The sequence below is a fragment of the Plenodomus lingam genome, assembly GCF_022343315.1.
Source record: "Plenodomus lingam strain CAN1 chromosome Unknown contig_17, whole genome shotgun sequence".
Taxonomy (NCBI): domain Eukaryota; kingdom Fungi; phylum Ascomycota; class Dothideomycetes; order Pleosporales; family Leptosphaeriaceae; genus Plenodomus; species Plenodomus lingam.
The window spans coordinates 692,562-718,138 of record NW_027093934.1 but is presented as its reverse complement, the minus strand read 5'-3'; the positions used below and the strand labels follow the sequence as shown (position 1 = coordinate 718,138).

At 52.6% G+C, this 25,577-nt stretch overlaps 9 protein-coding genes across 9 annotated transcripts; 7 read left to right on the top strand and 2 right to left on the bottom strand.

The window, feature by feature from the left end:
- Positions 1-164: 164 nt before the first annotated feature.
- Positions 165-2,645, top strand: IAQ61_003252 (uncharacterized protein; the record flags this gene model as incomplete). The annotated part of the gene is made up of 4 exons (XM_066095909.1): positions 165-764; positions 1,284-1,431; positions 1,645-1,750; positions 2,092-2,645. The coding sequence occupies exons 1-4, from the start codon at positions 241-243 to the stop codon at positions 2,643-2,645; spliced, it is 1,332 nt and encodes a 443-aa protein (XP_065954154.1). The 5' UTR covers positions 165-240.
- Positions 2,646-3,169: 524 nt separating this feature from the next.
- IAQ61_003251 (uncharacterized protein) lies at positions 3,170-13,189 on the top strand (the record flags this gene model as incomplete). The annotated part of the gene is made up of 6 exons (XM_066095908.1): positions 3,170-3,386; positions 3,443-3,513; positions 3,646-3,898; positions 3,983-7,909; positions 8,439-8,728; positions 8,828-13,189. The coding sequence occupies 6 exons, from the start codon at positions 3,170-3,172 to the stop codon at positions 13,187-13,189; spliced, it is 9,120 nt and encodes a 3,039-aa protein (XP_065954153.1).
- A 550-nt stretch (positions 13,190-13,739) lies between these two features.
- Positions 13,740-15,822, bottom strand: IAQ61_003250 (uncharacterized protein; the record flags this gene model as incomplete). Its single annotated transcript, XM_066095907.1, has 6 exons — positions 13,740-13,875; positions 14,103-14,632; positions 14,688-15,006; positions 15,063-15,388; positions 15,438-15,479; positions 15,538-15,822. Coding segments are annotated over 6 exons (1,638 nt in total), but the record flags the coding sequence as incomplete, so codon positions are not given.
- A 613-nt stretch (positions 15,823-16,435) lies between these two features.
- IAQ61_003249 (uncharacterized protein) lies at positions 16,436-17,482 on the top strand (the record flags this gene model as incomplete). The annotated part of the gene is made up of 2 exons (XM_003844848.1): positions 16,436-16,469; positions 16,524-17,482. 2 exons carry the CDS (start codon positions 16,436-16,438, stop codon positions 17,480-17,482), a joined length of 993 nt encoding a protein of 330 aa, XP_003844896.1.
- Positions 17,483-17,532: 50 nt separating this feature from the next.
- Positions 17,533-20,031, bottom strand: IAQ61_003248 (uncharacterized protein; the record flags this gene model as incomplete). The annotated part of the gene is made up of 5 exons (XM_003844847.2): positions 19,580-20,031; positions 18,922-19,529; positions 18,586-18,764; positions 17,795-18,399; positions 17,533-17,736 (listed from the first exon to the last, which is right to left on the bottom strand). Exons 1-5 carry the CDS (start codon positions 19,949-19,951, stop codon positions 17,533-17,535), a joined length of 1,968 nt encoding a protein of 655 aa, XP_003844895.2. The 5' UTR covers positions 19,952-20,031.
- Positions 20,032-20,372: 341 nt separating this feature from the next.
- IAQ61_003247 (uncharacterized protein) lies at positions 20,373-20,612 on the top strand (the record flags this gene model as incomplete). The annotated part of the gene is made up of 1 exon (XM_066095906.1): positions 20,373-20,612. The coding sequence occupies one exon, from the start codon at positions 20,373-20,375 to the stop codon at positions 20,610-20,612; it is 240 nt and encodes a 79-aa protein (XP_065954151.1).
- Positions 20,613-20,642: 30 nt separating this feature from the next.
- Positions 20,643-21,389, top strand: IAQ61_003246 (uncharacterized protein; the record flags this gene model as incomplete). Its single annotated transcript, XM_003844846.2, has 1 exon — positions 20,643-21,389. One exon carries the CDS (start codon positions 20,643-20,645, stop codon positions 21,387-21,389), a length of 747 nt encoding a protein of 248 aa, XP_003844894.2.
- A 337-nt stretch (positions 21,390-21,726) lies between these two features.
- IAQ61_003245 (uncharacterized protein) lies at positions 21,727-22,179 on the top strand (the record flags this gene model as incomplete). The annotated part of the gene is made up of 1 exon (XM_003844845.1): positions 21,727-22,179. One exon carries the CDS (start codon positions 21,727-21,729, stop codon positions 22,177-22,179), a length of 453 nt encoding a protein of 150 aa, XP_003844893.1.
- A 580-nt stretch (positions 22,180-22,759) lies between these two features.
- IAQ61_003244 (uncharacterized protein) lies at positions 22,760-25,535 on the top strand (the record flags this gene model as incomplete). The annotated part of the gene is made up of 4 exons (XM_066095905.1): positions 22,760-22,895; positions 22,954-23,008; positions 23,059-24,494; positions 24,559-25,535. The coding sequence occupies 4 exons, from the start codon at positions 22,760-22,762 to the stop codon at positions 25,533-25,535; spliced, it is 2,604 nt and encodes an 867-aa protein (XP_065954150.1).
- Between the last annotated feature and the right edge of the window lie 42 nt (positions 25,536-25,577).

Below are 25,577 nucleotides of genomic sequence, written 5' to 3'. Positions count from 1 at the left end.
ATGGCTTGGATCGCCCCCAAAAGAAGCATGGCGCCTGTCCACAATCGTCGCGCGGCAGGAGTGGGGCAATCCCGTGACACCGCGTTTTCGTGTTTTCGCGCCAGACGTGTCGCGGCCCGTGTCGTCTCATGAGTCGTCATGACATCGTCGCCATGATGCCAAAGCACGCGTCAAAGCATATGCTGCACTCACCTTGACTTCCTTCCGACTGCCAACAAGCTCATAAACGATGCTGCGACTATGCCCACCGAAACCCCCTCCCCGCACCGCTTCCTAGCTCCTCGTGCGACCGCCGCGCAACAGCCAAGGCAAAAACTACAATCAGGACTGCGCAACGTCTTGGCTGTCCAGACGCCAAAACCTGCGCTTCGAACGCTGCAAGCGCCTACGCCTGATACACAATGGAAGAAAGTCACGTCCGCAAGACGATTCGTCATTCCGCCTCCACGAGCCGCGCCAAGTGTGGAAGCACCCGTGAAGGCCACAGAGGAGGAACATGAAACGCAAACCACCAATGTGCTTTCACAAGAGACACCGCGACCAAAGCCGCGGCGGAAGTGGGAACGCGTTGAAAGCATACAAGACTCGTCACAGTCCAGCGCAGCGGCCACCCAGGAAGACCTCCACGGCGAAAGCGTAGCACAATCCATTGAGAATTCCAGTCCATTGACCAACTCCAATACGCAAGTCGACCAGGATTCCTCCGAAGAAATGCTCTTCGCGCCTTCAAACCACAAGCGCCGCCGCATCTCCCCACTCGGCTCGTCCTCGCATCCCCAAGCCCCAACGCCGCAAACACCCCTCCCTCAAACATCCCATCGCTTCAAAGCCCCCCCCATACCACGCACCCCAGCCCCTTCTCTCCCTAACACATCCAATACCCTGCTCAAACCTCACCACCACCAACGGCCCCAATTCATCCTCCCACCCCACCCAACCTCGCCTCCCAAACCCTCCAAACCCCTCCCCGAAATCTTCTCTCCTTCGCGCAAATCCGCGAAATACATCCCCGACGGTCTCGCTTCCACAATGACGACCTGGATCATCGAGGCGGCGAATGCAGGGTTTGCGGCCCAGGAGCGAAGTGCTGGTGGCAGTGTGGTGTGGGGGCGCGAGAGGGAGGATGGAGTCAAGTTGCGTGTGAGGGTTAGGGAGGTGGGAGGTGCAGCTGTGGATGCCGGTGGGGATGGGGGTGCAAGTAGTGTCGAGTGTTTTCCGGGTGGAATCGTCTTTGTAACGGGGGAGTTGGTGGATGAGCGGTCCAATACTTCGAAGTCTGGCAGCGTGCGTCATGAAGACAGCCTCGTGGGGCTTTTGCTGGCTGGGGTCGGGGGAGCGAGGGGCAAGACGGGAGTCAAGCTGAGCAAAGGGGTGCTGCTGGGTATACGGGCGCCGGCGTGGGAGATTGACATTGCTGGGGAAATGTGGACGGTGGGCGTGGATTGGATGCTCCTTTGAGTGCGATATTTTGGGCTATAATGATGCATGGTACAACTTCAAACCACAAATGTTTTCAAAATCCTCAACATTGTTATCAATTCCTCCATCACCTCACGCTCCAGCCCCAGCAAAGGACCCCTCCTGTCGCTGTATACTGAACTCCTTTTCTCACCCTCACTCATTCATATGAATCTGAGATGGCAGTTTTGGCCAATTGCACATCTGGGAGTAGAGCTCTCATATCATGTCTTGTGTACGCAGACAATAGCAATGTCACGGTGCAGTACGGAGATGTTGGGGGAAGCGCATGGTAAGCCCACAACAATGAAGTATCAAACTCCTACCAACTAGATAGAGAAACCACACTCTGTATACTTGGCCTTCTCATGTAAGTACAGATACACCCATGTGACATGAATCATTCACATGACATTCACGTGACATGAATCAAGAATCAAGACATCCTCTCGACACTGCAGTGACGCCATCGCTCCATCGGGAGCAACCAACTGCGATCGACTCCAGCCAATGTGATTCGCCATGATTTGACATCATTCTAGAAGCCCTTATCTCCCTTCTATATCGCTCAGTGGGGCACTGATCACTCACATGCGAACACGTACGTACGGTACCAGCATGAAATTCCCTCAGTGCTCACCATGCTCGCGTCGGCGATTGCGCTGCATCGGTCCGCACGAGATTCGCTCATTCAATCCAGTCCAGTGTCGTCTGTGGGGACCCTCGATAGCCGCTGTACATCACCCCCCGCTTGGTTGCACACCGAGCAAGCGTTCGAGGGGTGTGCAATATACGTTACGCAGCGGAGACGGCAGAGTAGGACAGCGCGAGCTTCGGGACGGATCGAGAATGACCGTCGCTTACCGTACCTAGGTACGATAGCGCCGCCACCCTCTTCCCCGCCAGCCCATCCATGGCCACGTCACTTCACTTCATCAACTCGCTCAGGTTTGCAACTTAGCCGTCTCTTCTTGATGCGCGCCCTTGCATTGCAGACCCTGCCCTATCTTTGGGCGCCCAAGAGCATCTCGGTGGATGGTGATCCGCGTGGGCTGGCGGACCCAAGATCCCGCGTGCGCCAGGCTCCGCTGGCCGCCAATTTTGGCCTCTCAAGAGTAACCATGGACGATGCACCACGCTCCGTGTTGGTGACGCATCTGCAGCTAAACCTGACATCGAACCAATGATCACGATACCATCGGTTACGAGAACCCACCTGCCGGAATCTCTATTCTTCACATTGAGCGAACTATGTCTCCCTACGTGGTCCAATGGGATGAGTCTGGCGGCTGGCCAAGCTTGCCTGCCCAACCTGAGCACAGAGAGCCAGACAACATGAGGCTTACAGGGCCGATGCGACAAATCTGCGCGAGGCTTCCTCATTGCGATTCCTCGCACCATGTCTCGTGACAATTAACCTGCATCTGGCTCTGCCTCTCCTCTCCGCGATTTCGTCACAAACCCAATCTCCGCCCATTTGCGCCACGCACATTGCATCCCCACATGTCTAATGCCTTCCATCCGGTCAAAATCTGTGGTTTCATTCGCCTCTGCATACCTGTCTCCACACTCCACGTTTGATATCGCCATTGTGTATCACCCCTTTGACTTACTCAACCATGGAGCGGACAAGGCCACAGATATAGCGTGTTGCACAGCTTAACAGAGCACTAACCCTCGAAACACTGCATTGGATCTTTCCAATCTCACAATGGCCGGACGTCAGTTCCCAAATGTATCCATCTCGTCTTGGTCGATCAATCCATACACTGGGGCCAAGCCAGACACCACGAAAGGCTACTATGTTGCCGTGGCCCCTCCCCAACAGCCTTACGCACACAACCCAATAATTTTGCCTCGAAATCCGATATATCCCACTGCCGTCCAAGAGAAAGGTAACGATAACAAAGACGATGATGATCAAGCAGGTATGCTTGGGTAGCTTGAAAATCTCGAATTGCATCATTAATCGTTGTGAACACAGGAGGCATACCCATTACACCAGACACATCAGTGGCTCAGGGCCCTTCCGAAGCCGCTTCACCAACACCTGAGGTACCTCCACCACCTAGCCTGGAAGCAGTCTCTCCTGAAGCGCCTCCCTGTCCAGAAGACACACTCACATCTCCCCCAACTTCACTCTCACCTCCCTCTCCTGATGCCTCTCCAGACTCACCAAACGCACAGGCATCCGATGACTCAGCACAAGCAGGGAAACAGGCTGGAGTCAATACGGGGGCACCGGATGTCAAGGATGAACCACCTGGTTCCAACAGCCCTGCGGCTGCTACGACAGACGCAGAGCTTGCTTCGCCGCCACCTGCTGAGGAGATTGACACAACGACTGAACAACCAGTGACTAGTGATTCAGCGCCCCCACCTCCGCCCTTGGATCCCTCGCCTGTGCCTGAGCCCGTTGTTATCGACGCCGTGAAGAGTGGTGAGTCCGAGCAGGCCGCTCAAGAGCCCCCCAGATCCCCGGTTGACAAATTTGTCCGCTTTTCTTCTGACACGAAAGACCCAGACGCAGGAAGTGCCAAGAAGAGGAAGAAGGTGATGATCAACAAGGGCAAACCGACTGCATTCGTACGTATCAGAGACACAGCTCCGCCCAAGACGTCCTCGCCGCCACCGCCGCCCAAGGAGGATAAGCCCAAAGTCGTCAATCCCGTGAGTATCATGAAGAAGACGGAGCGAAGAGGATCCACGCTCTCCGTTTCTTCGATTGAAAAGCCGATCCTCGAGGCCGAATCGCCGACGCATCCGTCCAAGAAAGCTAGCAAAGCTACGGGGTGGAGCAAGAAGAAGGACGACAAGAAGACTAAGAGCAAGACTGCGAATAAGAGTGGCAGCACGCCGCCGTCGGAGGCCAAGTCAGGAGCGGAGGATGTTTCGGCTGTATCTGTTGCTGAACCGGTCGAGCTGGCGAAAGACGCGACGGCTGAGATGACCTCTAATGACGATACCCCATCTGATCCTCCTGCTGAGCCCCAGGCTATCAGTGCAGAAGAAGGAGGTACTCCTGCTAAGCCTGCTGCTGAGGTATCTGCACCTGAAGTATCTGAGCCTGAAGTTGCTCAGCCTATAGTATCTGAGCCTGAGGCATCTCAACCTGAGGTTTCTGAACCAGTAGATTCGACTCCATCAGCTGATACAGATGTTCTACCACCACCAACACCAGAGCCCGCAGCCGATCAGGATTCACCTCCAGCCGATAACCCTCCCCACGTCGACGAAGATGCATCCGATGCAATCTCTTCAAATAGCGAGCATACTTCGGACACAGGCAGTGTGGCCGTAAGCGAAACCTCTGTTGAGAGTGGAGAAGGCCCAGCAGATGAGCCAGTCGTTGAGACAGGATCGTCGACTGAAGATGCTCCAGCGGCCGGAGAGGCCTTGGATGAATCGTCATCATCACCACCTGAACAGTCTGTCGAAGTTGTAGAGGCTTCTGGAGAACCGTCGTTGCCACCTCCTGAGCTGGTAGCTGAGACAGTGTCTGAGTCGGCGGGAGAGGCGGCGGCAGAGCCAGTGTCTGAGACAACAACTGAACCAGCAGCAGAGCCTCCACCCGAGCCAACAGCAGAGTCGTCATCTGAGCCAGCAGCAGAGACGACGTCTGAGTCAGTAGTAGAACCAGTGTCCGAGCCAGCAGCAGAGCCAGCAGCAGAGTCTTCAGCAGAGTCTTCAGCAGAGTCTTCAGCAGAGTCTTCAGCAGAGTCTTCAGCAGAGTCTTCAGCAGAGCCTTCATTCGAGCCAGCACCTGGGCCAGCACCTGAGCCAGCTTCTGACAAGCCAATATCAGAACCCGCGTCTGAACCAACAGCAGAGTCAGCACCAGAGCCCACGTCTGAACCAGCACCAGAGCCTCCATCTAAGCCAACAGGAGAGCCACCATCCGAGCCAACAGGAGAGCAAGGTGAAGCTACTCTTCCAACTCCAGATGCTGTGGCTGAGCCTGATTCGACACCCAAAGAAGCGTCTGTCGAAAATCCCACTCCTGACGACGCAGTGATGACGGACGAGGTGACGACGGGTGCCGAAGCTACAGCCGTCGTTAAAGTTGCTGATGCTGTCGAGGCGCCACAAGACAAGGAAGCAGCCATGACAGCTGCAGAGGAAACTAATTCTAAACAGTCGATATTGGAAGAGAGCACACAGAGCGTTAATGAAGCTCTTCCTAGCGATGAAATTCCTGCAGTCGGCGAAGCTACTGCTGTCGAGGAGACTCCTTCTGCTGTTGAGGAGGCTCCTGCTGCTGAGACTCCTGCTCTTGAAACTCCTGTTGCTGAGACTGATGCTGCTGAGGAAGCTCCTGCTGAGAGTTCTGTTGCTGGAAGTCCTGCTGCTGCTGAGACTGATACTGCTGAGGAAACATCTACCGCTGAGACTCCTGCCGCTGAGGAAACTTCCGCCGCTGATCAGTCTCCTTCAATAGATGAGAGTCATGTGGCTGATGTTACTCCCGGCATCGACGAAGCGTCACCCTCCAAGCCGTCTCCTCCCGCAGCAGAAACCAGCGGGTCGAGTAATGAATCAAAGTTGGAAGAAGCGGCCGATGCCGCCGACGCTCCATCTACCGAGTGCGCCCCAGCTGATGAAGTAAGCACACCGGAAGCTACTTCAGACTCTGCCGTGAACCCCAACGAAGACGACATCCTTGCAGCTAGCAATGACTCTACAGATGCGGGGCCAGCTGCAACAGATGTCGCACAGGTCGATGAGGAGTCAGTTGAGCCGCAAGATACAGCCACGGAGGAAGTCTCTCGAGCAGATGTTGCAACCGAGGAAGCGCAGGAGCCGGCCGCAGACGCCTCATCTGCAGAACCGGTTCCTGACGAGCCTATCCAACCAGAACAAGAGGCTCTCAGAAATATTTCTACAGATGAGCCAGAGGCTGTCATTGCAGAGTCAAAAGATGGTGAAAAGGCGGCAGTTGCCGCACCAGATGATTGCTTCCAGTCTGAAGCTGTGACTGAGAACATGGCTACTAACACCGAAGACACGTCTGCTACTGATGCTGCAAAGGAAGATGTACCAGATAAGACCCCGGCATCTCCCGAAGCGAGCTCTGACGTTGTTGACTCAAAACTTGATGCCGAAGCTGTTTCTGGTGCGAGCGACCATAAGTGCAGCGAAAGCGAGTCGGAGGATGTAGAAGATGCTACTCTGCCTGAAGCAGCAGAAGACACCAGTTGTGATGTCAGTGTTGAAGTTGAAGCTGTCGCCAATGCACTAGAGGAAATATCAAACGATGAGTTGCATACTGAGCAAGCCGAGCTCATCGAGCAAACCGCCACTGAAACAACATCATCAGATGACGCCATCACTGCAGCGGCAGCCGAATCATCCATCGACGCAACATCACCCGACTCACCGGCGGATCTGTCTAAGCCTCAAGAGAATGGGCCAGATGGTCCTCAAGGCGAAGTTATAGCTGTGAATGCTGATGTTTCGGAGGGCTCGCCATCCAAGGAAATTACTTCTGATGCCCCAGACAGTAAGGATGAGGCCACAATCGTTGAAGAAATGAGCCCTCATCCTATATCAGGAGATACCCCCGACGCGGCGGAGATTCCCGCAGACATCCCCGAGCACAACGAAGAATCTGATGCTGCGGAAAGCGTCGAAGCCTCAGTAGTCGCTGAGGCTGCTGAGGCCACCGAAGTTTGCATGGTCACAGAAGTCACCGATGGATCAGCCAATGCCTCGTCGCCAGAGGACACCACAGAACCTACCGACCAGTCGGTACCTGCCGAACAGAGCGTGGGTCCGACAGACGTGGCTGGGGAAGTAACTGATACTTCAGTCACTGACTCTGTTGCTACATCTGAGCCAGTTGTGGATGAAATACACGCAGAAGCTGAGGCATGTGATATCGAGACACAAGTCGATGTAGATGCTGTGGAAGTAGAGTCACCGGCTTCCCAGGATGTCTCCGCTACAGTTTTGGATGAAAGTCCAAACGCCTCAATCGAGCATTTTACTCCAGATGAAATTGCAGATTCGGTAGCTGAAGGTCCAGGAGCAATGGAGGCCGACGTACAGTCCCCCCAAGACACTGTCGCAGCTACGACTGAGACTAGTACATCAGATACGAAAGCTTGTTCCGCAGATCATGCAGAAATGGAACATCAAACTTTTGATGAAGCTCAAGCAGCTGCACAAGTCGAACCACCTACAGTAGCGGAAGAGACAGTTGCAGATGCATTACTGATTGAAGAGAAAACAGCCGAAACGAAAGCACAAGACGAGGCTCCACCTGATAGTGTCACCGAGCAAAACGAAGACGAAAATGAAACGGACCAAGCAACCGAAAAGTTTAATGATGTTGCGGGACAGTCTGTTGAAGATGTTCCCGACGAGCCTCAGCTCGCGGAAGTCGTTGACGAAGTCAAGCAGCCTGAGATTCTCCCAGCAGAGACTGCGGAAACATCCGACCAGGGATCCGGTACGTACCTTTTTTCTCTCTGCACATGTTCAGCATTTTGCCTGGGCTCGTTCGGTCCAGTTGCGCGTTCCCACGTATTCCTCAATAGTCCAACGCATACAGCGAGTCGGGCCACGATAGAGTTTCAGGGTGCGGCGACGGGACGCCCAATTGGGCGTTAGTGCTAACTAACGCACGTTTCTCGATCATCGCCAGCACATTTCTTACGTCACCGCACATTTACTTTAAGCTTCACTTTCATTCCCAGTCACGTGTCTGCGCTTTCTTCCTTGGGTACACTTCGGGCTCCAATGCATCTCGGTGATGCGCCGCAAATCAGGACACGGATGACAGAACGGCCACGTTATTCTTGGCGTGCATCCCACCTTTTTTTCCTTTTGACATGTCAAGTTACTTCACAAAGTTACTTTTCTCGGCCGGTCGCGTGCCTGTATGCGATGCACCTGCAGTCGTTGTTGAGATTTCAAGACTTTATACTAGTTACATGAAGCATCGGTTACGATAAGAAGCCACTGACAGACTCCGGTAGACCCACCTGAAACAAATGCGCAACCGATAAACGAAAGTTGCGAGGCTATCCCAGCTACTGCTACAGCATTAGAGCCCATCGAAAGTGAGGCTGCCGAAGAGCACCGAATCGACACAGAATCTTCTCCCACCGACGAGATTAATTGTTCAAAATTCGATGACAGCGAGGTAATTGACCTTGAAGGTACACCTGTTGCAATCAGTCACGATGTCGCCATAGCGATCATCACATTAGAGGCTGAAAAAGCCAACGTAACAACAGAAATGGCTGGGGAGGCTGCTGTACAAGCGGTAAGTGCTACAATAACTTTGAGACCCTGCATGGACGTTGTAACCATGTTCTTGGGTTGTGACACTGGTAAGCATGGGCATTACGCTAACAATCTGTAGGCCATCCCGGATGATTTACCTGTAGAAACATCACCTTCTGCAGCCGAGGATACGACACTCGATAACGACGGCGCACATGACGAGGAACTAGAATCTCACAGTGAAGATGAATCTTCCATCACAAATGGCCCGAATACTTCCGACGCTGCAAGTTCGGCAACTGGCTCCGACGGGGGCCATGAATCTGAAGTCGATCTCGAGAACAGTGCGGAGCCAGTCGATGTGGAAGAGAGCGCAATTTCAAAGTTAGAGGATCAGCCAGATCCCGAAGCTTCCGTGTCCGATTCGTCATCGTCAACCATGAGCTCTGATGATGGCGCGAGCACAGTGTCGACAAGTGTGGATGGAGCGAAGCCAGATGAGGAGCAGCAAGACCTAGAACCCGAGAACATCGCAGAGCCACCGCCACCAGAAGTATCGGAAGATATCGAAGCGCCGTCCGACGAAGCTGCATCACCAGCTGCGTCTTCACCCGATGCTGCTTCGGACCAGACAGATACCTCGCCGGATGTTGAAGATAAGGCTGGAGCCGAAATAAATGCCACACCAGCCAACCCCGCCGATGAGGGGACTGCTAATCCTGAAGACACTGAGGATTTCCCTGCAGCTGAAGCAGCCGAGACTGCACCCGACCCCGATTCAGTATCTGAAGGAGAGGAGACTGCATCTGCAGACGTGGTTGCACCTGCAGAGGCACCCGAGGAAGACCAAGATAGCATGACTTCTGACAAGAGCGAAAATTTCGTGCCCTCCACTGAAGGCGACTCTCTAGCTGAGTCTGAGGCACAGGAGGGCGAAGCCATAACTGAGAATGCGGCCGACGCACAACCGGAGATTGAAGATAGAGCGCCAACCGCGGGGGAAGTGGCTGAGACTGAACAGACCAGTGGAAATGATACGCCAGACGTGGAAGATGCGCCTGCATCTGCACCAGCTGAATCCGAGGAGGCTAAGACTAGTGAGGAATCAACGGAAACCCCCGAGCTGATTACTGACACAGAAGTTACTCCTGCTGAAGGCGATGAGCCACCGTCAGAAGACTCACCAACTCCCATCGAAGCTAATGTACCGGAATCTACACCAACCCACGTAGAGGAAGAGAAGGAAGGGGAGGCTGCTCCTGAGCCGCAGCCAGATGCGACTGGGGACACAGCCGGCGCTGACGAATCCACACCTCAAGCAACGCAACCAGAGCCTGAAGTGGCAGACGAAAATGCTCCAGAGGGCGACAAATCAGAAGATGCACCTGCCCCTGAAGCGACCGCTGATGATGCACCGCAGGATGAAGAGGAACCAGCAGCAGATGATGCCACGGTAGCTGAGGAAGAGGTCGAGGATCGCGCGGAAGAAGATGGATCTGGAGACTCCCCAGAGCCGCCAGCGGAGGAAGCAGCCGCGCCTACCGACGATGCAGATATTGCAGACGGAGCAGATGAAAACGAAGAAGATAAAGATGAGGAAGCAGAGGAGTCTGCACCTGCTGTAGGCGAAGCAACATCGGATGCTGCTCCAGCAGAGTCACAGGAACCAAAAGAGGCACCAGAAGCCGACCTGCCAGCTCCAGATGCACCAACGGGACCTGCACCCGCTCCAGAAGAGGCGCCTGAGGAGTCTGCGGACCCAGTAGCTTCTGAATCGCCACGAGCAGAAGATGCTGCCGAGATTCAGGAGGCAGACGCAACGGCTGGGGATCCTGCAGAGGAGCCTGGGGTCTCCGAGGAGGCTCCAGCTGAGGAAGATGGAGAGGGAGAGGGAGAAGGAGAGGAATCACCAATCTCTGAAGTACCACAACCAACAGAGCCTGAACCACAAGCAGAGCCACCAGAGGAGCCCGAACCAGCTCCCGATGCTCAACCTGAACCTGAGCCTGAACCAGTTGTTGAAGTAGAGCCTGAACCTGAACCTGAGCCTGAACCAGTTGTTGAAGTAGAGCCTGAAGAAGCGCCTGGACCTGAAGAAGCGCCTGGACCTGAAGAGGCGCCTGAACCTGAACCTGAGGAGCCCGCGCCAGTTCCTGGAGCAGAGCCTGAACCAGTCGCAGAAGCAGAGCCCGAAGCTGACGCAGAAGCAGAGCCCGAAGCTGAAGCAGAAGCAGAGTCAGCACCAGTCACAGAAGCTGAGCCTGAGCCAGTTACTGAAGAACCTGAACCAGTAGCAGAGCCAGTAGCAGAGGTTGAGCCAGAGCCAGAGCCAGAGCCAGAGCCAGAGCCAGAGCCAGAAGCTGAGCCAGAAGCTGAGCCCCAGCTGGTTTCTGAAGAACCTGAACCAGTTGCAGAGCCCATAGCAGAGCCAGAACCAGAGCCGGAAGCTGAGCCGGAGCCGGAAGCTGAGCCAGAAGCTGAGGTCGACGCAGCGCCAGAACCAGATATTTCACCAGAAGTCGAAAACTCACCAGATGTTGGCGTTGCACCTGAGCCTGAAGTCGAGGAAGAAGACGCGACGCTTGCGTTACCAGATGTCGAGCCAGAAACCGTTGTTCCCACACCGGAGACAGTGTTTGTCGAAACGTTCATCCAGGAACCTGCGAAACAAGAAGAGGAACTTGAGCCCACGATTGAGGCAGTAAGCGCTGGTGAAAGAGCGATTGGTGTGGCGGAGGTGTCTGAGCCACCGGCTCCACTTCCGGTGGCTGACAGTACAGCCAAAGAACGTGAAATCGCAATCGTTGACGGGCCTGCACTTGACACACCTAGCCGAGAAAAGCAACGACGTCGACATTCGCATACACAGCGCGATAGCAAACACTCATCTAACCGGAGACATGAAAGCGAAACAAGCGCCAAAGAGCGACCTACTCTTTTTAGTCTCGCTACAGGGAAGCTCGCAGGAAGTCCTAAGACTAAGCGCCGGGATAGTATCACGGAGCGAGACCCAGCGCGAGGCAAAGAGCGGGTACGTGAACCCGAGAAATCGCACAGCACCAACGACAGAGAACGAGCCTACCCAGAGCATCGCTCGAGCCGTCAGCGTGAGAGCAAAACGGAGGAAAAGCAGAGTAAGCGCCAAATACTAGAGGAGATGGAGCATGAGGCGGAAAGGCGTCGACGTCACGAGTTACGAAGGGCAGAGAAGCAACGTCTTGCAGCGGAAGAAGTTGCGCGGGTCGAGGCTGAAGAGGAAGCACAGCGACAAGCGCGCCGAGAACGTCGTCGTGCTGCCAAGCAAGCGGAAGAAGATTTGATTCGTGCTGAGCAGGAGCGTCGGCGAGCCCATGAGGAAAGGAAGATGGCTAAAGCAGAGGAAGAGAGGCGCATTCGGCACGAAAAGAGACGAGCAAAACACGAAGCTGAAAAAGAAGCTAGGCGTCTAGAACTCGAAAGAATCGAGAAGCTGGAGCTGGAAGCCTTAGAAGCTAAGATGTTACGACGGCAGCGGAGAGGTGGACGAGAGAGAAGTGCAACGCTGGAATCAACACATATAGCGGAGCCAGTCGAAGTACCACGTGACGTTGCTCGAAGAGTAGCAGAGGTTGACGAAGAGATCTTCGAAGCCCGTCGTCTGACTCCTCCGCCTGTTGTAGAAGAAACCCATCGCAGCGCTCCTCGCCGAAGACTGAGTACACGCGAGCCTCCTCCCAATGTCAAGCGTGGCGGTCTGTTCGGTGGTATATTTGGACGATCAAAACCTGAAGCGGTGACACCACCAAGGTCTTCCAAGTCTACTACCAGGATCCGAACAGAAATAATCGAACGGCCGAAGACAGCTACACGATCACCTCAAAAAGAGAAAGAGCGACCTTCGAGCAGTCATCATTCCTCAAGTGATGGCCGTCACCGGGAGCGTGTACATAGAAGCAGACGTGAATCAAACACCCAGCGCCCACGTCGTGTGTTTCAGTCAGCAGAGGAAGAAGATGAGTACTACCGACGCAAGGAAATGCGCCGCTCTCAGAGACCTCGCGACAACGAAATGTCCGGTGGTCGGGACGGTGGTGTATCATTCGCATCACAGGTTGAAGAACTGGGAGCACCCCCTCCTGAACCTTTTGAGCCCGATCCCGAGCCCGAGCTTGAGCCAGAACCAGTCTTCCAGGACGAGTCACCACTCATTGAAGATGCCGCCGGAGTCGTTGGAGTACCATCTTCCTCCTCCAACGAACATCGTGATCGCCGCCGCTCGAGACGCGATACAGGACTTGAAGAGCGACCAAAAGTCCGTCATGTATCAGTCAATGAAAAGGAAAGACCAGTAGGTCGACGTATCGAGTCTGATCGACCACGCGAACGCGAACGCGGCGAAGAACGCCAGCGTCCACGTCGAAGCGAGACCGAACGCAGAAGTGGGGCCACGAGCCGCAAGAGGAAGGAAGAGTCTAGTGGACTCAAAGGCCTATTAGGGGGTTTGAAGAAGTCTTTCAAGTGATTGCATACTTTTGAAATTTTGAAGTTTTTTTTTCACACGGTGGTTTTGGATTGAGAGAGATGGGAAGTCTTTTTCTTCATTTAAAAACGGTGCCGTTATTTTTTTCCGGTTGGGTGGACGCTATATACCAATAATTGAAATGTTTTTCTGGTTTGCTTCTATGTTTTTCTGTTTTGCTTCTATGTTTTTCTGTTTTCCTTTAATGTTTTTCTGTTCTCCTTCCATGTTTTTCTGTGTTGAAGTTTTGTTTGAGAGGATGTGTTTGGCTTGTTTATATGATCTTTTGACTTGTATCTATTCAGATTTGCTGTTTGCACTTTAGCTTGTGACGATTGTACGAAATCTAAGCCCCTTTATTTACCCTCACCCACGTGTTCTGCAATTTCGCCTCCGTACTAACGTGCACTTCTTCCTCACCCCCTGAACTGAACCCCATATCCCTAACCACTCGACTGAAGCGGAAAAAAACGTAGCGTCAATTCCAATCCTGACCAACACCCCCCTCACTCCGGCGTCAGATCCCCCACCCCCCACAGACGCGTACGTACATCTATAGCAAATTGGCCTGGCTGCTGTTGGCGCTGGGCTGGGTTGTATGGACAAAGAGGCTTGACGGTTTGGGAATGAGATGGCGTTGCGGGGTTTGCGATGGATGGATGGTTTGATGGATTGACAATTTTTTGTTTCTACAGCAACAGTGGGTATATCTGAGACTCAGAGGATGGGGAATTGACAAGTTGTGTATTTATGCTTGGCGTACTGCTCATGTCATGTATCTCAAGGAGTCTGGGAATTGTTTTACCACGACTTGTGCTAACGCAGCTGGAGGATGGGATGGATTCAAATCACTCCTTTGCGTACCCGCCACCCCCAGCGCACCTTGACGTATAGATGCGTGCACTTTGCAACTCACGTTTGATATCGAAAGTCTGGTTCACGATCCGTATATATCCTATCTTCGGGTCTGACATACCCCTCCGCAATCCTGTAATCCTTCTCCGTTTCCCTTCTCCTATATAAGCTCCTAACCAGCCACCACGCACACCACGCCACAGCGAGACAGCTCAGACTCCACGCATGACCGAGCGTGTACCTAGGCGCCGCATTACTCTGGTAGATTTGGCCGGAGACGACGCCGCCGATGTTAGTCAGTGTGAGGAGGATGCCGAGGGAGGCGGCGCGTTTGCCGTCCGGGGCGCAGTTTGCCGAGAGCCAGGTTATGTTGCCGCCGGTGCAGAGAAAACATGCGGTTGCGATCAGATAGGTTGCAAAGTACTGGGTCCCGGGGCTGGCGGGGGACAAGAGTATCGCGTATCCGGCGATGCCAAATGGCGCGGTGAGAACGAGTGGGAGGAAGCGAGTCTGGTGGCGGTCTGAGAGGTAGGCGCCGATGGCGTAGACGACTGCGCCCCAAAGGTTTACGGGGATGACGAGGTATTGGGACTAAATCATGTCAGGGCTTCATGTGTTTTTGAGGGCGGAATTTGCAGTGATGTACCTCTTTGACGGAGTAGTGGAATCCGCTCCTGATAATTATGGGCAGGAAGGTACCGAAACCGTAAAGGATCGTGACAACACATATCTGAATGCAACCGTGGAGCCAGCTTTTGGTGTCTTTTGCAGCCTCCTTGATGTCAGCTTTACCATAGTGGCCTGAGCCTTCCGAGTCGGAGTAGGCCTGTGTGCGAGCTGCTCTCTGTCGCATGAGCTGCTTCTCTTCCTCGTTCAGAAAGTACGCTGTTTCGAAGCTCTTTGGGACCAAGAAAATACAGCATGCAGCCCAGAGAATAGTTATGATGCCCTCGAGAACATAGAGCCTTTTGAAGTTTACTTTTAGTTTATACGATCATTGGTAGAAACAGAATTAACTTACCACCGCCATCCTGGCCAGCCTCCTACGCCATTCATGTACAAGATGCCAAACGCAATCAACCCACCGAAAGCTCCTGATAAAGCAGACGCTATGAATAGATAGGCGATGCGAATCCCAAGCTCTTCTCGTGTGTACCAGTTACACAAAAACAACGTCATGGAAGGGAAAAGGCAGCCTTCAAAGAAGCCAAGGAAGATGCGTGTTGTAACTAAACCTGCAAAATTTTGCACGAAACCCATGCAAAGACATACGAGGCCCCAGGATAATGTAATCGTCGGAATGACGCGATTGAACTGTAGACGCTTGACAAGTATCGAAGTTGGAAACTGTGGTTTTGATCAGCAATAGAAAGCAATCGATTGGGCAACTACATACTTCAGCAAGGATGTAGAAGATGTAGAATACCGAGACCGCCGTCTGGATATCATTAGCATCATTAGCATCTTACTCATGATAATGCAGGCATTGCACATACGTTGAGTTCGCTGCCTTTCAGTTCAATATCTTTTGTCATACCCTGGGTAGCTGCAAAGCCGATATTCCCTCTATCCAGATAACTGATCAACATCAACATCATCATAACTGGAGCGACATAGCAGTCTAGCTTTCTTCTGAGCGCCTCTTCCCTCTTCTTCAATTCGAGTGCCTCTGGATCCTCATCACATGGCAGATGCTCGCGTTGTACATTCGCAGATTTCTCGTCGCTGTTCGTGAGTGGACCCAAGATTTGGGCATTGTTCGTTGCTGACATAGTGGGGGCCTAGGTATGGTATGCGACACTCTCGGATGATAGACTGCATTAATGTGATCACTACACACGGCTCTGGGTGATGAGTGACCGCAGCAAATTCATAGCATGAACCACGCGGAAGATTCCCGTTTCTTGCTCCAACGTAACCGTCATCGCAGCTCACAGATTTGGCGAGCCTCGCTTCTGGCGCATCAGGCATCCACGGCACTCCGCCAGGCATGCGTGAGGCAGCTTCTAAGATCTGCGCGCCTATCATTCGTGCATCGCCACAGGCTTACATTCTGCGATAGGCTGGAATAAGGTGTGATGGCGTACCGGCTATAAGGTGACGAGTGTGGGGAGACCATTCATAGTTGAGGGTGTGGATGTGGAGACATGAGTTACTCCAGTGCGGGGAAGAAACACAGAAAGAGAGAAGAGTTGGAGCTCGGAACATGACATGCATGAGACCCTCACCCGGAAAACTGGAGCTAGTGTTATATCGCGGAGCTAGCATTCACACCTAGTAAACAACAGATACAACTATAATCGCAGGATAGAGCTTGTCATTGATCGAGACTTCTATCGCCGTTTGGACTTTGAGTTTACTAGAGAGCCTCCATCTTTGCCTCCATCGACCATCATGTCTCCACCAGAGAAGACTATCGCCTTCATCGGTAATCCCCCACCCTCTTCGCAGAATCTTTTCTCAAAATGCTCACAATCCCCAGGCCTCGGTGTCATGGGCTACCCCATGGCCCTCAATCTCCGCAAAGGTCTAGATGTCTCCCACACACTCCTCATCTGCGACGTCTCCAGCGACGCACTCACGCGCTTCCAAAAGGACGCGGCCAGCATGGGCCCTGTGGAAGTCATCAAGAACGGATACGAAGCCGTGCAAAGAGCAGATACCGTCATATCGATGCTCCCAGACGCCAAAGTAGTGGAGAAAGTCTATCTCGACCCTCAAACAGGCATCCTCGCAGGCGCAGCAAAACTTTTGGCGGATGCCAGCGCGCAGAAACCAAACTACAAGATTATAATGGAGTGCGGCACGATTGAGACTGCAACAATTTTATGCGTCTCTAGTGCCGTATTGTCTTCTCCCGCCTCCTCCATCCTGACCTTTGTGGATGCGCCTGTGTCTGGTGGGCCCATGGGTGCACAAGACGGTACCTTGGCTTTCATGGCGGGCATGAACAACAAAGAGCTCTGGCCGAGTGTCAAGGCCCTCCTCTCGCACATGGGCAAGCCTTCTGCGATTTTCCTCTGCGGCGACATCGGTTCCGGTACCGCGTTCAAAGTGATAAACAATTATCTCTCCGCTATAACCTCGCTCGCGGCGTCGGAAGCATTGAATATTGGCACAAAGATGGGGCTTGATGTTGCATTGCTCACGGACGTGATTAATGTCAGTGGGGGACAGTGTTGGGTGACAAGTAAGAGTAATCCGGTGCCGGGGATACAGCCCAATGTGCCCAGCTCGAGGAACTATGAGGGTGGGTTTAGGATCGAGCTTTGCGCAAAGGTATTGAGTATGGGAAGTCGGCTAGCGGAGATGGTTGGAGCGAAGACCGTGTTGGATAAGCCGACGCTGGAGGCGTTTGGGGAGGCCATGAGTGACGAGAGGTACAAGGGGAAGGATGCGAGGGTTGTTTATAAGTGGCTGAATGAGAGCGAGAGGAAGTAAACATTGCCTTTGGAAAGATCGGCTAGGGTTTGAATATATTGCGGGGATGTTCATTGCGCTTTCAACTCCTTTTCCAATACCTCGAGTCCAACATCTATCGTGCTTATGCTAAGCAACGTCGCAAGTTCCATCACCTCCATGATTTCCCCTGATGTACCACCATAGTTTAGCACGTTGCGCATATGCAACTTCAACCCAGGTTGATACATGTGCGTTGCAGCTGTGTCAAATGCGCAATACATCAACTCCTTGACCTACAAACATCATCAGCTGGGTTCTCAAACCATCTCAACATACACTGATGCTACACACCTTCGGTTCCAAAACCCCCTTCCCCCCCTCATTCACCCACGGAACAGAGCTAAACTCCGTATACGCATAAAAAAACTCCGGACTAATTCGCAGAAACTCTTCCCATAGGGTATTCCAATATCCCCTCTTCTTCTCAAAATCCTCGCGTATGGCCCATTGCTCCTTGCTCATACCGTCCATGCCCTTGGGCATCGCTTCACCCCGTTCTTCCAGAACCTCGAACAAAATCGGCATCCCCGTTGTACACGCATGGATACCCAGTGTGGCCGTCAACGACAAGGTCTCGATAATTTCAGCTTTGGTAGCACCATTGCGCAATGCCTCACGCGTATATCGCTGGATGTTCGGGACGTGGAGATGCGTTGATGCAGCGCTCACGGCGAGAGAGACCAGACTTTGAATCTTGGAAGATAGATGTGTGCTCTTTTTGGGCACGCTGGTTAGGCGCAAGCTAGATGCGAACATGTCGGGTGCATGTTGTAGCATGCGCGCCCATTGTTCGTCAAAGGCTTGGGGGCCGAGCTCTGCGTCGAAACGGGCTTTTAGCCGTTGGTGTTCAGGTGTCATGGACATGATGAACGTCGCAGTAAAGTCTTTATGGCTTTCTAGATATATTCATATGAAGAGGTCGTCGTTTCGATATTGAATTGAGGTTATCGCGAACGTGAACACAATAGCCAGTGGTTGTATGCCCTTTAGTGGTATAGAATGTCTCCAGTCACTCGAGCTACGACATGCTCGACACGCACATTGGTCCCGACAAATCTGTCCTTAGCAGCGACTCCTGTAACCATCAGCGCAAAGCGTCAGCCATCTAGCTTCCGATGACATGAATGTCTGTGGAGGGTTGTACAAGGCGGGGCCCCACCTTCTCCAACAGGATGCGGGGAAAGTGGGGTCAAACCGTAGAACCAGGTGAGTTTGCGACATGGCAGCGGCCTTTTCCCGAGTAAAGTAGAATAGCAGGATGCTGGAATTTGATCAAGCAATGGACTGACTGGTGAAGAGGGAAAGGGTCATGTATTACTGCATTTTGCTACATCGAACAAGGCAGCTATAGACTGAGGTGCAAGGTTCCCCAGAACTCGTCCTACCGGTACCGGTACGGCACCGGTAACTAGCTTCACGTCTCTTCCACTCCGAAGAACCTTGACTTGTTTGCTGGATTGCTTTCCCACTCTATGTCGTGCGCGAATATGATCTCGACGCCCTGTGCTTCGAGCTTTCTGATTCTCTCAATGGTCTCTTCCGCTTGCTTGCGATCCGCATGTATACAGCAGACATGACCTTCTGCATCGTTCCACTCTCCAATGGTCTTCTCGCCAGTCAAAAGTCGGCGATCGTGACATGCGTCGCCCGCCATATAGACTTCTTGTCCACTTGCAGTCCGTGCTAGCAGATTGATATGGCCTGGTAGATGGCCTGGCGCGTTCACAATCAAAAGGGACCCGTCATTGAAAATGTCTAGTACATCTGGTAGGTTCCCATGTGGCTTCCATGGACCACTGAAACGGGCTTGGTCTGAAGCTACACCAGGATCAAACTTTGTTTGATCATGCTCCATAGGATCAGGTAGCTCTATTGTTCGTCCTTCTGGGAGGAGATCGCACTCGAAAAAGGAGTGACCACCACGTAGCTTCGAGGAGGTACCCTTCAGGAGGTCTTTTGCACCATGACCAACGACGAAGACGGAGGTGGGGAAATCGCGAGGCTCGCCAACGTGATCCCAATGAACCTACCTCAGGTCAGGTAACTGGTTGACTTTGGGGCGCGCAACCTACTCACATGCGAGTAAATCACGTAGTCAATGTCTCCAGGCGTCAACCCGCCATTCGCCAGACTCCGAGTTACGTCTGGGTCTGTGCTAATTGGCCGCCTTGTTTCGATGTGCTTCTGTATTGGTGTCGCATATCTCTTGATATCTCTGCGTAAACCAAGATCGAACACGATCCTAGTCGTCTTGCCTGATATAGCGTTACAATGTTGAATGAGAAAGGCGAGCGAAGGGACCGTTCGTCGAGCATCACGTGCTACAGGATGTACGAATTGATACTCTGGCAACGAGAAATGGCCTCCGGAAAGGACATGGACGGAGACTGATGCAAGGTCCGATGAAAACGTAGAGGCTTTTAGAACGGATGTATCATGGCGGACCATGACTTCCCACCCTTTGTTCCAGGTGATGATGAGAATTCTGAGACAGTCGAAGAACCCACAGACCAGGCAGTTGCGCGAGGCTGGTATTGATAGAGTAGAAAGAAAGGGCATACGTAATCTGGTGGCACAATTGCGCACCTCAGTGTAACACTTACTCTTTCATAACAGTCAGGTTCGAGGGTGGTCAAATGGGGCCTGGTTCAAAGTTTGGTGGAGCCCTAGTGTTGGGGAAGTGTCCCCGCACCTCACTGGCCGCGGCTGGTCGATCATGAGCCAGACGAGCGCAGCAGTTTGTGTTGTAAGAGTACTCTAGAATTTCTGGTTTCACATTGTTATTGCCACAAGTGCTGCTCATCGAGGTTCACAACTGCTCCATTCAATAATCATCTCGCTGCTCCTTTCCTCCCAAGCGATATATACGATGACAGACGAATACAGCTTCGAGAGGCTGGGTTTCATCGGTCTTGGAGCCATGGGCCGACCGATGCTATCACATTTGGCCAGAAAGTTGCCTTCTAACTCGCGCATCTGGATATACGACGTCGCCGAACAAGTGGTGAACGAGGTCTGTGAAGAGTTTGCAGATAGAGTGGTGAAAGGGAAAAGCGCTAAAGATGTTGCCGAGCATGTCGTATGTCAAACGTTGCATGAGAAGGAATGAGCTGACAAGACGCAGGATACCATCATAACTATGGTCCCCGAAGGTGCGCATGTGCGAGCAGTTTACCTCGACCCTGTGAATGGCGTGTGCTGCGCGGATATCTCGAACAAACTCCTCATCGACTGTTCGACGATAGACACAGCAACAAGTCTGGCAGTGACGGACCACATAACCAAGAATTATTCCTCGGCGTCCTTTTATGACTCTCCAGTCAGTGGGGGTGTTATCGGCGCGATCAAAGGGACAATTGCCTTTTTCCTGGGATGTGCAGAGTCGGACCCTAACGTCGACCGACTCACACATCTGATGAGCCTGATGGGTGGGAAAATAATACCATGCGGTGGCCCGTCACTGGGACTGGCCGCGAAGTTATCAAACAATTACTTGTCAGGCATCATCGCGATTGCGTGTTCTGAGGCATTCGATATGGGAATGCGCTCTGGCTTAGACCCACGAACGCTTGCCAAAGTGTATGCTGCAGGTACTGCTCAGAACACCATCTGTGACAAGTTCTGCCCAGTACCACATGTATACCCGGATGCCCCATCGTCAGGTGGTTGGAAACAGGGTTTCAAGGTGCAATTGATGCGCAAAGATATGGGCTTAGCTGTCGACATGGCAAAACGAGTAGGAGCTCGCAACGTCTTGGGACAGGTTGGACTGGAGACGTATGACGGCGCCGCAAAAGATCCTCGCTGTCGAGACTTGGATTCCCGTGTGGTGTACAGGTACCTCGGGGGCCAAGAGGACTGGCAGTCCAATGTACACGAGCCTTAAGGCACGTATAGATATCAGAGTATAATGTAGACCGATTGACGCCGTACCCGTACCCAATAAGGGAATTAGGTATCGCTTCGTTAGCTTCTGGCATACCTATGTGCTGTGATGATGCAATCTTGGTCTTGGGGATTTGGGGTAAGTTGGGGAACGGCCGAGGTCGGCCCCCACTTGTTCTCTGTTCAAAGCTTTGTGGATCGTAGGTAAACACAGTTCAAATCCCGCAATAAGTCCCAAAAGCAACGCAGAACCTACTCATTACTGTCACCGTTTCAGGCGTAGGCACACATTCAGTTCAGACTAGCATATCGACAATCCCGACAACCGATCTCCAAACATGTCGACAGATCCCAAATTCGACGAGCTCCATAAAGGTCTCTTTGAGGAGGGCCTGAAAATGCGAAGGAGTGTTGTGGGCGATGAATATGTCAATCGAGCATTGGAGAACGGGTCCACAGAGTTCTCGCGAGCAGGACAGGAACTCGTCACGGAGATGTGCTGGGGTTATGCATGGACCCGGCCAGGGCTCACGAAGCAACAACGGAGCCTGATCAACATTGGAATGCTCATGGCCCTCAATCGTGCGCCAGAGCTCGCTGTACACGTCAGAGGCGCTAGGAACAATGGATTGTCTGAGTTGGAGATTCGCGAGGCCATCATCCACGCGACCACGTACTGCGGCGTCCCTGCCGGTGTTGACGCGATGAAGACGGCCGAGAAGGTGCTAAACGAGATGGCAGAGAAGGGAGAAATGCCTCGAGAGCTTGGGAAGCGAAGTGATCGCGCATAAGGCCTAAAGATGGACGGTGGCAGGCTGGTGGGCAGACTCTGAGGGAATGGATTCTGACCAGCACGGACCAAGCATGCCGGTAGTACGGTATTGGGTACCTAACGTTATCGGTCACGTGACAGGAGGATGTTTTTGCCGACCTCCCTCCTCATCCAGGTGAAACAAGGGCACTTTGTGCCAACCACAATCATCCACCTCTTCGCATCTCATCTTGCTCCATCTCCATCACAGCATCATTGTGCCCCATGCTTCCTTTGCCGTGCACAACGAACTCTGTACATATAACTGCAATACCTACCACCTTGCTTATCATCCTCCTGTACCCTGTTGCCAAGCTGACGATTCCGCCCATCGCCTTGCTGCACCCCGCACATGACCCGTCTCATTCCCGCGGCTCTTAAAACTTCCCCACACTTTCGCACCTATTCTCCGACATAGATTACTCACAACCTGACAGCCCCCAACCTAGCTCCAAGCATCCTCCAAGCATCATTGACGCAACCTCCAAATTTGTGAGCCTCTGACGGCCAATCACAATGAAGGCCATTGGTTGAAGCACAGGGAACGCCTCAGGCCTGTTATGGAACCAGCCACTGATAGCGAGCAAGCCTCACAGGTGCCAGCAAAAGTTGTCAAAAAGGAGAAGCGCTTCAAGTGTCCGCACTGTCAACGACTCTTCGCCAGACTCGAACACTTGCAGCGGCATGAACGAATTCGTAAGTCACACGACAGAGCCTGTATCTGTGCTCTAGAGCTATCTTGACATCAGTGAAGACAGCGGTGAAAAGCCTTTTAGTTGTGTGCAGTGCAACTACTCATTTACACGCAGGCAAGTATCACAATCTGGCTTTTGCCTCACGTACTGATCCCTTTCTACAGTGACCTACTAGTTAGGCATGAGCGATTGACCCATCGCAAAGCGCAGGATAACCAACAGAATGCGCAACCCATCATCAGTACAGAAGAAATGTCTGACGATGCAGCAATCCGACCGCACAAGCGTATGCGAGCGAGCATTGACGCTGGCCGCCCGGTTCCGGAAATCCGGAGTATGATGTCGCCGTCCACAGCTACAGACGTCCAATCGATACATCAGCAATCCACTGCATCTCTTGCGTCCATGACCTTTGGACACAACAGCGAATTCTCCCTGACCGCACTTTCCATGGCAGCCGAGGCGGCTGAATATCAGGCACTGCATGGGAATATGGCAGACACCGCATCCTCGCATGCCCAACTGCCAACCCCGATGCCATCACAGCCGGGAACTGTAGCGGTCACCTTGGAAGATTTCGCAACGTCGCTACCGGCTGAGAATCCCTTTCAATTCCAAGCGTCCAGCTTTTCCGAGTCGCTCGATAGTCTGACGTATTTCCTTGACAGCGAACCATTCAATTCTTACCATTTCACGTCCTTGATCAACACCGAGCAGCCCATGCCCTTTTTCTCGCCGGACTCTTTCTCCTACGGTCAGGAGAACTTGCAGGAGACTGGATACGCTGCAGCACCTGCACCTGGATGGCGACAAGCTCAAATGGAAGAGCCACATTCGCTCTCTCGCTTCGGTTCGCGATTTCCATCATTGCAGCCAGAAGATTTGAACTCCGAAGAAGGAACTCGTAAAAGACCCATCTCGGACATCTCTCACGATGACAGACAGAGAGTCGTTGAAATGCTCAGCGAATTCTCCAATGTCGTGGCAAGTGACTTCAGGCTACCCACCAGATTAGCTCTTTGCAGGTATATCACTGCCTATATCAATGGGTTTCATGAGCATATGCCATTCCTTCATATTCCCACAATGTCCGTCAACTCGTGCTCTATTGAACTTATCCTTGCTCTGGCGGCCGTTGGTGCGCAGTATACCTTTGAGGGCGAGAAGGGTATTGAGTTGTTCAACGCTAGTAAAGCGATCGCTACGCATCGCATTAAGATGAGAGATGCACGCCTCGTCCGTCTCCAGAAACAATTCGATGTTGAGCGAGCATCGGAATTGGACTTTGACCGCGCATCCCAAGCGCATAGCCCGGTTCGAGTTGGCTCGGTATCTGGACCATTGGGCTTGCCGCATGATGCTGAGACCATTACCATTGGTGAAGACCTTATGCAGACCGCCCAGGCACTACTCTTGCTTATGGCCTTGTGTACCTGGGCAAAGCACAAAGAAATCCTCCGGGAAGCATTAGCCATTCAGAGCATACTAGCGACGTTGATTCGTGACGATGGTTTGCAAAATGAGCGCCTTACAGAAGATCTGTCGTGGACCGACTGGATCAGGCGCGAGTCGACAAAGCGAACCAAGTTCATTGTGTACGGTATGTGAAGACGCACCACGTCACAAGCAGAAGGGACAGAAACATACTGATCATTGTATATTAGGGTTCTCTAATCTACACTGTATAGTGTATAATATTCCTCCTTTCATGCTGACATCGGAAATCAAATTGACGCTGCCTTGCAGTGCAGCTGAGTTCAAAGCACCAACTGAAGCATTATGGAGAGAAGCTAGGGCCAAGTCAAAGCCCGAAATACATTTCCAAGATGCCTTGAAGCGGCTGTTCAGTAAAGACGGGCGAGACGTGACGGAACACAACTCGTCGTCCGGCAACTACGTTTTGATACATGCATTAATTCAGCAAATATTCTTCCTGCGACAAACGGCTCGCTGCCGTTACGATGGACCGGGAGACTTGAGTTCGGAGGATGTAGCGTCACTCGAACTTGCCCTGAGAAACTGGCAACTTGGCTGGCGTCGAAATAGAGAGTCCTCGCTCGATCCTTTGAGCCCGAACGGTCCAGTTGCATTCAACTCCACAGCTCTTCTACGGCTAGCATATATCCGGCTCTACGTGGACACTGCAGGAAGAGCATTGGAAACACGTGATCCACTACTGATCGCGAATGCTTTTCGCGCGGGGCCTATGATTAAGCGCTCGCCCAAAATCACTAGAGCGGTACTGCATTCAGCCCAAGCGCTGTCAATACCAATCAAGCTTGGCTATCGATTAGTCTCAAAGACACAATCTTTCATCTGGTCAATCCAGCATTCGCTTTGTACTCTGGAATGTGCGTATCTTATGAGTAAATGGCTCGAGGCACTGTCCTTGCCTAATCCAGACCCGCCAGTCACCGAAGATGAAAAGAAAATAATCGCTATTGTCAATAGCATGCTAGAAGAAACAGAGTTTGCGGTTCCACCAGGAATTCCGTCTGATTCCCCCAATTTCACAAAACATCTGAACGCAGGGGTGCTACGTGTATGGGCGACCATTTTCAAAGGCACTCAAACATGGGCTATTGTGGATGTGATTGGCGTATCGCTCAATCTTTACGCCAACATGCTCGAGTCGGAATGAACATTGCGATGTAACATCCACGTCTGAATTTAGCCTCGGCGC